Genomic DNA, 13,364 nt, shown 5'->3' with positions numbered 1-13,364 from the left:
TTTTATTACATCATTTAATATGTTGACTACGGAATTTTTAATAATAGACACGTCAGCACCACTATCCACAAGACACTTAAATGAAAGGGTCTGATGTTTGCAAAATAATGTGGCTATCGGCGTGATATTTACGTGGCGTCATTTTTTTAATACGAAGACCTTCTATCCGTGTTTGAAGTAACACTTGGGTTCTGTATGCCCCATTTTCTTGCAGTACGTACAAGAAGGGATACCTCCGGGTTCGGTATCGGTAGGAATTATTTTCGGTGGTTCTTCCTTTGATAACGCCTTCGTCTGGGAACTACGGCATGCAGTCTGTCGATCACCCTGACGACCGCATTTAAAACAAAGCTCCTGAAATTTGAGTTTTGCTTTTCCATGCGTCATGTCTGGGTGGTCCTCCCTTGGATGACGTTCGGATTTCTACCCGGACCATCTTGCTATTTCCGAATGTTTACGTATCTTTGAAGGTGCATTCGAGTCGAGCATCGAATTCGCTTAGAACTTTCATCAGTTCGCGATCTGAGTTTGGCTTCTGAATATGTAGGGCGGAACTTACGTCCTCACGGTCTAAACCAAATTCGACTATGCTAAGGATCGTAGTCCATGGCAATTTGTCATTAAATCTAGCTATGCTCCGCAATTTCCGATTGCCGTACTCGCACAACGAATCACATTCTCTACTTCGTAACGCTGCCGCACGATATGCGCGGGAACCTGGTGTTTCGCGATGATTAGATCACCATAAATGTTCTCCCAGTTTCGGCAAAGTGGTCTCCAGTCACACGTTGTCCGCGATTTTTTAATGCCTCACCTGCTTTGGCTATCATGAGAATATCGCTTACATTGCGCTCATGTTTCAATTTTGTGGCGTCAGCTAACCACTCCTCTATTGAATATGCGCTCGCATCGGGATCGTAGCTTGTCAACTTAAAAATGGACCTCACATGGCATGATGCTGTCGCATGCGCACTTAAACTCTCCTTTTCAACAACACTAGGCGTTGGCGATGCTGTGATTGCCATCTTGGATTGTCGCGTCAGCTCGTCAAACTGTTGTTGCTGGTTAGCTATCAAATTTATTAATGTCTCTTGCCACTGTACCATTGCACGTTTTGGACTCTGTAATATTTCTTCTCCCTAAGAATCCTGTAACCCACTCTGTTTTTCTACGGGAACGTCACGATTAGCACTTTCTTCGTCAGCCATTTTCACCTGAGTCTTATATTGCTTTTACTTTTATTAAACACTGAACAGGATCATCCCACTTCTGATGATAACGTCGGGGATGAAATACCCTTAATAAAACGCAAGGTTTCCTGAATCAACTTTTATTCGCTGTAATCTAATAACACCGCATTTGTCAGAGTTCGTTACTCGACTGCCTAGTGCCGACCTCCGCAGCCGCTTATGCTGTCTCCGCCCGTGCGTCGCTCCCCGTAGGATCCACACTCGGCCGTCCTGCAGAACATGAGATCATCCAGACACCCGGTCCGCTAACACATTTGTTGCAGCAAACGCCGCGGCGTCTGATTGGGTTGTGCTTAGTATCACTTAAAGCAGGCTAACTTATTTTGATGTTTGCACAATCTTACAGATAAACGTCAGGGAGCCTAGCAATTAGTGGGTTGATAATCTTCTGGTGGCGCACGAGATACCCGCACCGACTACGCCGATAACCGAAGGTTTCAAAAGTGATATAAAATTAATTCTATATGCTTGTCAATAATTTATTTCTTTGTATAAAGTTTATCTTTGAATTCGATAATTTTTATCATTTGATTTCATATAAAAGTAATTAATTTGCGTGGACTACCGCACCATGACACGCTACGACTAAAAATAAACACTTTGCGTAAGTTTGTAAAGTTCATCAACTGTAATTTTTATAAAAGGATAATTAGTGTAAGCATATGAACGTTAGCTAAATTAAAACTAAAATATCGTAAATGTAGGTGTAATCGGATCGCACGAAAGATGGGGGGTGAAAAAGCCTAACCTCTTGTTTTTCATCTCGAGATCCGTTTATTGTGACATCCATCTACTAATCTATGATAAGATTCTGTTAAGATTGTTTTCTCGTGCGTTTTTATTCGGGGACAAACCGGTCAGCAAAACCCTATTTTAAAAAGAAGTTGCGTAAGAATAGCAGTATAGAATGTGGCAATATACATCATTGAAAGATATAATCTGGGGACTCGTACAATGTCCCATTCGTGACTCATATTCGTTAATGTGTAAAGTTTAATTTCTACCCGTAGCCAATTTGAAACTGTACTTTTACAGTTGCAAACTTCCCTGTGAATTAATAAAGTTTCTAGTTAATGTAAGTTATATTTTCTTCTGGGAGTGTGTGAGCATTTTAATGTCTTTCCATTTTCGGCTCGATGAGATCTCTTGTGCGCGATTTGTTTACAATAATTACGTACGCATAATTACAATAACATTTGTGTACGTTGTCTGCGCTATGTAGATGGTAGAATGGAGTTATATGGAACGCATGGGGTAGTGAAAACGTAGGGACTGTCAGAAATATCAGATATCGACGGGTGAAAATTTGGATCAGATTCAATACCATTTGTGAAATTGTAATAAGTTCTAATTGTAATCTACATAACCCCAACTTTAAGTAAATCAAATCGAAAATTTTAGAAACCACACATTGTTTTAGAGGTAATATGGAACGTACACGTACATACAAAAGAAGACTAAAAAGACCGTTGGGGAAAAACTGTCAATCTGTTTAAATTAGAATCACTGGAAGCAGGAACAGATGGATATAAATGATCCAAAACAATTTAAATCGTGAAAGTACATTATAATCCAGGCATCCGAGACTGAACATCTTTGAATAGACACAAGAATTCCTATTGACGTTTTTTTTTAATCCTTCGTATAGAGAAATACATATTAAAAATGCACACCTGAATTCGATCGGTAACATATTCCTACAAACTCTTATATACACAAAAATACATTACTACACATTCACAAAACATGAGGAGGTTCATATGTACAATACAAGGAATAAAAGTAATATACAAGTTAATTTTCACAGACTCAATAAAACGAAAGATGGCACTACCTTTTACGGTATGAAGCTCTATGGAACGCCGTTGTATCTTTTAATAACTGAACACCCGGACTAAAAAAATTAACTATAATTGACGCAATGGTACTAAAATTTATAGGAATTTACTTTGTGTTAACAACAATTGCCTAGTTGAAATTAATAATTGCATATCTTCCAATAACAACTCGCAATAATTTCCCCTTTTACAATTTCAAATAACGGTTTTTGTGCGAAATTTCAAAAACCGTTATTGAAATGGCATATTTAACAATTTCAAATCGGCAGTCTTATTCATATATCACGATTTAGAAATAACGTGTTGAAAATTTTAATGTTCAAAAATTATCGATTTGATATTATTAAATAATCTTTAATATCACCTTCACGCTTTGTAATAATTTTCAATTTCAAGTTGAAATAAAAAATTCAATTCTCTATTTAAAACTCGTAACTTTGGAACGCACAATTTAATTTTTAATATCAACTCTGTGATATTGGTAATTCGATTTACTTATATGTCATGACATATAAAAAATTGTGGCATCATCTATCGCATCCACAAGTATTAACTCTTGTAATGTTGTACAGTGTGATGCAGTCTTTTGCTTTTGGTTTGGCGCCTTTTCAGTTGTTAGTTGAGGTTAATTCCGAAAAACCTAAAACAGAGTCATTTAATCGATATCCGGTTCGGTGAGTTGTTGGTGTTTTGTTAATTGTTTTTGGTATTCAAAGGCATCTAATTGCCCATCTAAAGTAAGTATGTACCTACATGAAAAATATTAATAATAGGACACAGGCATCAACTGTTGTAATTTAGCATTTACCTAATAAATAGATCTGTAGTGCCTTTATTAGGTAATTGGTAGCTATCCATCTTATAACGACTCAAAACGGGGTGATATTGACTAAGTGGATTGATAAAGACACTAAACCTTCCCCATACTTTTAATTATTTCAGGTATTAGAATAAAGGCATTAGGTGACAGCGACTATAGTTTCGACCCGAACGTCATTATCAAGCTTAAGTTTAAGAGAACATATAAAGGTGGTTGAAAATTACATTTTAAAATGGTACATTTGGTTATCAATATGGGGAAAAAATTACTAATAGAACATGGGAAACAATAACAATATTAACAATTTAAAAAACTTTTTGTCCTCACATATTGTAAAACAATTGATTAAATTAAAGAAATTAGAGGAGACGAGATGGACACAGCCATCATTTTTTTGTGGGATAGATATAAAAATTAAAAATATCACACAGTAATCATAGATTGACCAAGTACAACTAAATATATCAACAAAAATTTGCAACGTGGGATGCGCGCACACCCCAACCGGTGCTAGGAAGGTTAAACGTTTTAAGTCAATTTACTTATTTGTAATATGTTTGTAATATTGGTAGGAGTAAGAGTGCCACAACGAACTGCGGATTCACGTCAGCCTAGGTGAGTCCACCATGTAGAAACTGAAATTAATCGACTGACTAATACTCCAGTTCCAACCCCAGTTACTATAAATCGTCTACTCCCACAAAGGGTGACTGAAATTATCGAACCATGGACAGATGACTCCTTTAGAGATACTTCAGCAACAGAGAATGACCCTTTAGAGGACTGTGAGCCCAACATTTCATTAGGAACGATTTTTTTTCATATTGGTTTTATTGGAATGTTGAAGTTGTAAGCGTATACAATTTCCTGAATTGAAGAGTTTCCTCTATTTAATCTTTACCATTGCAATAAGCATTAAGCAATAATCATGGCATAAGTGCTTACAATTTGTTTGTAAATATTCACAGGAGTAAGAAGACCACAAAGAACTGTGAATTCGTCTCAATCTAGACGAGTCCACCAAGTTCAAACTCAAATCAATCTGCCGACTAATACAGTCCCCACTCCAGTAACATTACATAGTCTATTCACACAAGAAGAAACTGAAGTTATGGAGCCATTGACCATGGATGAATATTCCTTTAGAGATAGTGCGGTAACAGAAGATTACCGCCTAGATGACTTCGTCTCTGACACTCCATTAGATGTGGAATTTTTCATTATTATTAATTATATTGTGTGTATTAAAAATCAAAAATGTGAAAGATTTTCTATGTTAAGCAGTTTCCTCTACCATCCTTGCTTAAAATGCGTTTGATGAGCAGACATTGTATAAAAATTTGATCTCTCTTCAGACCTATATTTAATAAAAATTCCATTTAAAGGTACACAAGTACGTATTTGCTGGAAGATATTTTATAGCATTTGATCCAATACACTACACAATTTTCAACACAAGTATTTGCTTGCATGTCAGTATCTAGAAGCAACGTTATACAATCACTTTTTGAAATATACCAAAATTCTGAAGTGGTAAACACAATCCCTTCTGTTATTTACATTGGAGAGGAAGGTGTTGATGCAGGTGGACTAACGATGGAAATGTACACAGTATTTTGGAAAGCGCTATTGTCAAATTCGATCCTCTTTAGAGGGCATGATTGTGTTGTACCCAATCCCCCTTTACATCTATTGAAAAAGAAGCAGCATCTCTACGTTCTAATTGGAAGAATTCTAGGACACATGATTGTAGTTACAAAACAGTTCCCCATGAAACTTTGTTCATATGCATACATAGCCCTATCTAATAATGATAGTAAACATTACAGGGAAAAACAATTACTTAAAGACTATTTGTTATACGTTACACCACCGGAACGACAATTAGTAAAGAAAACACCACAATTTTAGAATTTTATCCGCATTTGAAAAAGACAGGTTAAGTTCGTTGTTCATGGCAAACAATTTTATGGACATACCAAGAGAAGAAGAAGTGCAGGAGCAAATCAGTGCAATAGCTGAAAAATGTATACTTTCAGACCCTAAACTATTGTTTGATGAAATGAAGAAAGGATTACATGAAGCGGTAATATCATTTTTTGATAGACTATCAATCACAGATGTTTTAAATGTGGTGCAACGAATGAAGGCGACACCTGAAAAAGTAATGTCTCGATTAAGAATGGATACAGACTACGCGACCAACAATGAAGAGAAGGTTTTTTTTATTTACAAAACTATGTTGGTTCACTTCATGAACAAAACTTTTCTGCTCTTTGTTACTGCATCAACAAGTTGGCCTGATTATAAAACGGTGACGTTCCATAATCACCAAGGACTGGGACGCCGACCAATTGCTCATACCTGCGCAAATGCTATAGAAATCGGTAACAATTATGATTCTCAGCAAGATTTCAACGACGAAATGGACTCGTATTTAAAACACGAATCAACCTATGAGTATAGCCAAGTGTAATATTCACAAGTCGTCGGTTTGGTGCAAAACTATCCTAAGTCACAAATGAACAATTTGGAGAAAATATCAATTAAAGATTTAAAATTGCAATTACTTGCATATAAGTTCCCGTATTTACTCAAAACGTAATTATTATATTGTTTGTAATATAGGTTACTGTAGATTCTTTTATTTATTTTATTAATTGTAGTAATTCAGAAATTGTGGACATAGGATATTAGTTTTCCACGAAATATACTCATAATGTATCCTATGTCCTAATGGTCTAATGAGGATGTAATCATAAATTATGCTTTATGCAGAAAGTTAAACACAGTAATAATAGCAATCATCTGCAAAAGTCATAAATATGGCGTTCCACAACGTCAGTCATCATAAAAATCAATATATTTATAAATTAATTTTTTTATTCGCACAAAATGTAACAAACATAATAAACTAAAATTATACACCAGAAATAAAAACGTAATTTTTTGTAAGCAGATCTTAAAAACTAATATTATACTGTTTCGTGTGGTAAGTTAATGAAGAACTCTTGATATTCTTTTAGTATTGAATTGTGATTACAAAGATAAACTAAAGAATCATACTTTTGTTTCTTCAGGGGAATCGCATCTTTGCGTAGCTGCAGTAGTTCATATTCTGATAGCTTGTTTAACTTCTTTCTCGCACGATCGGCAATATTAATAACTCCTTCATATTCATTTAACTTGTAAGTTACTCTAATTTCTTCCGGATGATGAACATCTACTGACACGCATGATACCTCTGACCATTTAATTTGAGTTCCCAGTACATCTTTATCTATATTTTTGGTAGTTTTTGAGAGCAAGTTTTTTAGATCAAAGAAATCTTTCTGCTCCATTTCTTTTACTATATAGGGTTTTTTGATGCAAGCTACTCTCGCAATTGTATACCATTGTGCAGGAGTGTAAACTGGTATCCGTCTGGCACATCTTTCAATGACGCTGTGCATTGAATCGCCTTCGTTTTGTGTATGCCCTACCTCCATAAAACGTAAAGTAATTTTCAAGTTATAAGTAACCGCAGCATACAATAAGAGGACGTATAAAAACTTGTTTTTATTTTGTCCTGCACAGTTATCAGCGTAGAATGAAAATTCTGTGCAATTATCCTCCAGCGCCTTTCTTTTAAGAAAAGCAAGGATGCAGCTCCCTATTTCACATGACCCACGTGCAGCAATCACTTCGTGCCACATAAAACAATATCCCTGTTTCTTACCGATATCGAATACTGTTAAATTAAAAGTTGATAGCTTTGACTTATAATATGCCGGGCCTACTTCAATTTTTGGACATGGTAACACTTGTTGCAAATCAAAAACACAAACGCAAAAATTAGGATCGGAATTGGCCCGTTGTTTATCTAGCTCTTTTTGTGTCCTTATAACATCCTTATTTTGTAAGTGTTTAGTTACTTTCGCTTCTAGTACTTCCTTCTCTTTGCCAACACAATGTTCAAAATTCGTACATAAATCGCACTGGTCCTTTTTGGGGATATGAAATCCTAAATTAAATTCATTTTTAAAAATAGCACGATAAGCAGACTCACGAATAGGACCTTTATTTATATTCGCGCAATACTCACAGTACATTCGATACATTTTAGAAACATTTAGTGACGAATGTAAGTATTGCTTTGCTGAATCTTTTCTGCAATAATGACTTTCAATTTTCTCAAATGAATTAATATGATCTTTTGCGATACCTTTTTGTTCATCAGTAAGGCGAATCGTACATGGGGTTTTTCCTCTTTGATCTTTACTGATCACAATATTATTGTTCTCCACTCCAGAAAGTCGGTTTGCGACCGTTTTTACTACTTGATGGCTTATGTCTAGGGTATTAAGAAAGAACGTTTGACATACCTTTTCTCGCTTGTTTTCTGCTGAAACGAAGTGGTAGAAGTATGTCATTCTTCGACGGCTGCTTAAATCTGAAGTATTTGATATTTCAGGTTCTCCTTTGTCTAAATCCTTAGACGATGGTGTCGAATTTCTGACACGTACGCGCTTCTTTTCTTTAAAATCTACGAAACGTGCAATAAAATCCCTTTGTCGATCAACATCACCTGTTTTCCAAAACTGTGCAAAAATTTTTTCACGCATGTTTTCACAAATCTTCTGTGGGCATTTCAGTCGACAGTTTTCTGAACAACTCTTCTTTAATTTTCTTTCACGAACTACCTTGTTTCTTATGTTTACGTAAGATTTCCCACTATTTCTTAGAGTTTTCGCTACATTCCGTTTCCAAATATTTTCATTTCTCTTCCTTTTTGTACTTGACTTTTTTACTTCCTCAATGTCAGATTTTTGAGGGCTATTACTGTTATGGTTTTGTGCAACTTCTATAGAATCCGATTCCTTTTCCATCGTAACTATATCTTCGGGAACATAATCCGAATCACTGTCCGTAGCATATGGGTCTTCATCTGATTTAGATGAATCATTATTCAATCCTAGAAAAGGTGTAATAATGAAAACTAAATAAAAAACGTAAGTAATTATTACCTTCTTCATTATTTTCGGAGTTATCGTTATTGTACTCCCAACCATCAAATACATTCTTCAACTCTGTTAGAGTATTGCTATTAGGAAACTCACAATTGCCACTTGTTTTAGTTTCGTGCGGTACATAAAACGGCATTAAATGGAATTCATTCGTTAACTCGGTTTGGTTATTTCCTTGTGAAATAAATGATTTATAATACTGTTTAAACAAACTCACTAATTAATTACCTTCAATTTCACTATTAGATTTTGTTGTGCTTGTATTTCTATTTGTGCTGGAACCAAGTGTACCAGCATTATCTTGCAGCAAACCCAATATTTTTCGCGCTCTTTCGCCCATTTTAACGTAGAAACAACAAAATAACAATCTGCTATGCAGGCACTTCCTCGAAAAGTGATTTTTAACGCGTGACACGTGTTTGCATCGTGCAACACGCGCAAACTCAAAAATACTACCATAGAAACATAGCCTATGTCCCGTATAGAGACCAAGGTGAATTTGTATATTTCAGTATCGTTCTATCCTAAGTCCCTTTAATGGACATAGAATAGTTTTCAATACAAATAAAAGTACGTAGTTAGTTAGGATAGAATGCGTCTTATCGAATTAAAACACTGTAAAATTGAAAAAGTTAACATAGGATAGTGTTGCACTGTAGTTCGCGTTCTAATTATAGCGGCTGTATCATTAAGTCAATTTGCGACAAAAATGGACTTAGGATAGTTTTGCACCAAACCAACGAAGTAACTTTTATCTGTGTATCAATAATGTTTGAGTATACTTTTTTCATGTTATATTTTCCTACTTTAACTAACATTCTTAAATAAACTTTTCAATAGTGTTGCACATGACGATATTTCCCCTTCAATACCTACTCTATATTAGTTTTTGTAATTTGCCAGATTTTTTCAAAGAAAATGTTTTATCCAAGATTGTGTTAACGGTTTTGATATTTCTGGTAAAAACAAAGATACTTTTAATGATTTCTATCGCTCTCGACTAAGTGTTCTAAGGGATCTGCCGTCAGATTGAAAGTGCGATTTCATAAATATTAATTCATTCAATCCCAAAATTTGGCATTTTAAATGTGATAGAATGATAGATGGTTTTATGCAAAGTGGGTGCGAACGACGCTTAAACGTTTTTCATTGAATAGAACAATGGTTATACATATTTTTATTGTTAATCCTATAATACAATAATAAACCATAAATGTTATAACATTAAATCAGTCTACAGTAGCACCAAGGCACTACTGAATCATTTCGAAACCACACTCAATGAATATAACAAATTGATAAGTACATAAAAGATTTTTTCTATTTCGGTGTCACAATGATGATTTTGTACAACTGTTTTCGGCGGAAAACCTAAAACTTAACGGCATAAAAAGTGTTCCCAACATAAAACATGTTAGTTCTATAGTTTCTGATAATGATTTTTTTAATGAATTAAAGCACCGAAATAGAAAAAATAGTATGAAAAACGCGTGTTACAATGCTTTATTGTAATACTCCTATCTTGCGGACACTCGTGGCTACGCTTCGCGTCGCCACTCGTGCCACAAGATAGTCGTATTACAATAGGTCGCATTGTAACACTTGTCTTTCAATATACTATTGAATATGCTACACATCTGCACTTTCTGTGCTAGTTAAAAACTGAACACAGGAAATATATTTATCACGGTTCGATAAGCTGCTGTGAAGAATAGTGTTCATGTAATGTTTCTGATCATCATCAAGAGTAATATTAATTGCAAATGAGGATTCAGGTACGGGGTCAGTATTTACTCTGTCCACAGCAACTCCATATGATTCAAGACTCCTATATATTAAATCGCTGATACTATTACTTCCTTCAAAAACTTTATTTATAATAGTTATTTACAAGTCAACGTATCAATAGGGCTCTAAAAAATTATTATTTGACGGTAATACCTAACAGCTCGGCTGTAAAAGACACCTGACGTAAGAAAATCCTTGGCCCTTTTCTTGAATTGTGAATACGTCGCAGCCGATTTTACAGATTCGGGAAGAGCGTTATAGTAGCTAGCAGATTTATATTCTGGTGACTTCTTGTAGAACGAGTGAGTTGGCTTATCCAGTCGCAGGCGTTCCCGGTGTCGAGTATCATAATCATGTACGTCTTTGTGGGTCATGAAGTGATGTTTGCGTCTGTTCACATACGAAACACCGTTCAAGACATAGATCGAGAAGAAAGTAAGAATTTTGTAATTTCGAAATACAACTCTACATGTTTCGTTGTATTTCAAGTTAAAAATTAGACGTAACACCCTCTTTTGTAAAATTCGTTCCCAGTTTGACGAGGAGCCCCAAACGGCAATATTATAGCATATGACAGAATGCACCATCGCGTAGTAGGCACTTAACAAAGCACTTTCACTTAATGAATTTTTCAGGACCATGATTAGATAATGCGCTTTGCTAATTTTCTTACACACCTCATCCACATGATAAGTCCAGGAGAGAGTCTCATCTACTAGCAGGCCGAGGAACTTAGAAGACCTTAAACAGGGTATATTGATGCCGTTGATTGTGAAATGGAAGTTATGCCGATTGAATATTTGACTAATTGCTTCTTTGTACACATCAACCCACAACCTTTCAATACGTTGATTATGCACCGATTTCTCAGTTATATGACTACCTCTGTTCATTCCACGGATTACATTCATAAGTAAAGCAACGAACATGTTCTCATATCCGTGGTCTGAACGAACTCTAGAAGGTAGTCCGTATTGGTTAACTGCATTCACAAAAAAATTTACAACAGGCTCTGCTTGTATTGATGTTGTACAGTCCAAATATTATCATTCTGGAGTAGCCATCTATACATCCATGGGTAACGAATCCCCAGATACAAATAGAAAATGGTCATTATAAAAATTAGTACTTAACTCACTTTTATTATTAAATAACCATTCTATGTTATCTATTGGTTGTTAAACATTTACTGAGTATCAGTTGGAAGTAAAGTTTGGTAAACTAATTTGGATCTTTATTGTCGAATTTTTGTACAATTTTAATTAAGCAGAATGCTGTATACGATACTAGGATTGGTGTACCGATGAAGTTTTAGATGCGCATCCATGGCCACAATACATTTGGTGCAAGCACTTTATAAGTTCGTCTTTTGATACTTTTGCTCCACCGTTTGGCAGCACCGACTGTATCAATGCTGGTAAGTACTGCACGAATTTTTTTCCTTTGAATAGTCAACCCCTCTGCGCGTAAATATCCATTCATCATCTAAAAGTGGAGTCATAATATAAGAATGTGATTAAAAGTAAGTGTAGGTATAATACCTCACTTCCACAATGGGGGTGTTTAGCATAAATTTCAGCAATCTTTTCTTCTAATTCAATGTCCGATATATTTGTGTATCTATTTCTTAAGTAAAACCCATTTCCATGGAGATTCTTATATACTACACTTTTTGAACATTTAAAATGATCTGCCATTTGAGTGGCACTGTATCCTTCTTTGTACAGCAGAGTCAATTGTTCAACAGTTATTTGAACGGATGGGCGGCCTTTGCCTAAGGGAGAAACCGTTATAAAAACAATAGCAACTATTCAATTGACTTATTCACCTGATGTACCTATTCTTCCGGCAGCGAAACCATTATCAAGGCTTATTCCTTGTACTGTTGTTAAATTGAGTAAAACGTCATGTATAGAGTTGAATGTTTCAGATGAAATACGATGTTCGATTCTTTGCAAGTTTTCTAGACATGCATTAATTTCTTCCAGGTTTATATTACTTCTGGATTCATAATTACGTACTTCGCTGCCTATAACACTTCTAATCCTGCGTAATATTGCCGATATATTACTCTCATTATTATCCATTATGCAAATGGAATACAGATTAAAACAATGCAAAAACAAAAGAATAAACAAATGTGAATTAGGTAAGTTAGGTTATAAACGAATTGAACAGATTGAAGTCGTTTTTACACAAGCAAATATACATCACTTTAATCTAACCACACTAGAGGGCAGGTCAATTTGCTATATGTGATTTAAAAATATCGCCTTCATATTTTTAATTCATTTACCAATGTGTGCGACTTGATATTTTTAATTCTATTGCACAAATTACTAATTTCTACTTGGGATTTAAATGCAATTATTAATTTCAACTAGGCAATTGTTGTTAACACAAAGTAAATTGCTATCAATTTTAGTACCATTGCGTCAATTATAGTTAATTTTTTTAGTCCGGGTGTACAGTTATTAAAAGATACAACGGCGTTCCATAAAGCTCTTTAATGTTTTACCAAGTACAATAAAAAACCTAAATCTCAGGTTGTCCAAAAATACCGTAAAAACTCACTTATAAAAAAAAGCCTATTATTCTTTAGAAGAGTACATCAACGATAAATTTAGCGTTCCTTAAAATACCTACGCAGTTACCAAGATCA

At 35.0% G+C, this 13,364-nt stretch overlaps 1 protein-coding gene across 1 annotated transcript; it reads right to left on the bottom strand.

The window, feature by feature from the left end:
- Positions 1–6,842: 6,842 nt before the first annotated feature.
- On the bottom strand, positions 6,843–9,254 carry LOC116163876. The gene is made up of 3 exons (XM_031478007.1): positions 9,143–9,254; positions 8,915–9,088; positions 6,843–8,862 (listed from the first exon to the last, which is right to left on the bottom strand). The coding sequence occupies exons 1-3, from the start codon at positions 9,252–9,254 to the stop codon at positions 6,884–6,886; spliced, it is 2,265 nt and encodes a 754-aa protein (XP_031333867.1). The 3' UTR covers positions 6,843–6,883.
- Positions 9,255–13,364: the final 4,110 nt, after the last annotated feature.

Source organism: Photinus pyralis, unplaced genomic scaffold, assembly GCF_008802855.1.
Source record: "Photinus pyralis isolate 1611_PpyrPB1 unplaced genomic scaffold, Ppyr1.3 Ppyr1.4_LG1, whole genome shotgun sequence".
In the NCBI taxonomy this organism is placed as follows: Eukaryota; Metazoa; Arthropoda; class Insecta; order Coleoptera; family Lampyridae; genus Photinus; species Photinus pyralis.
The sequence above is the reverse complement of the archived record's forward strand: the minus strand, read 5'-3'. Positions and strand labels throughout refer to the sequence as shown.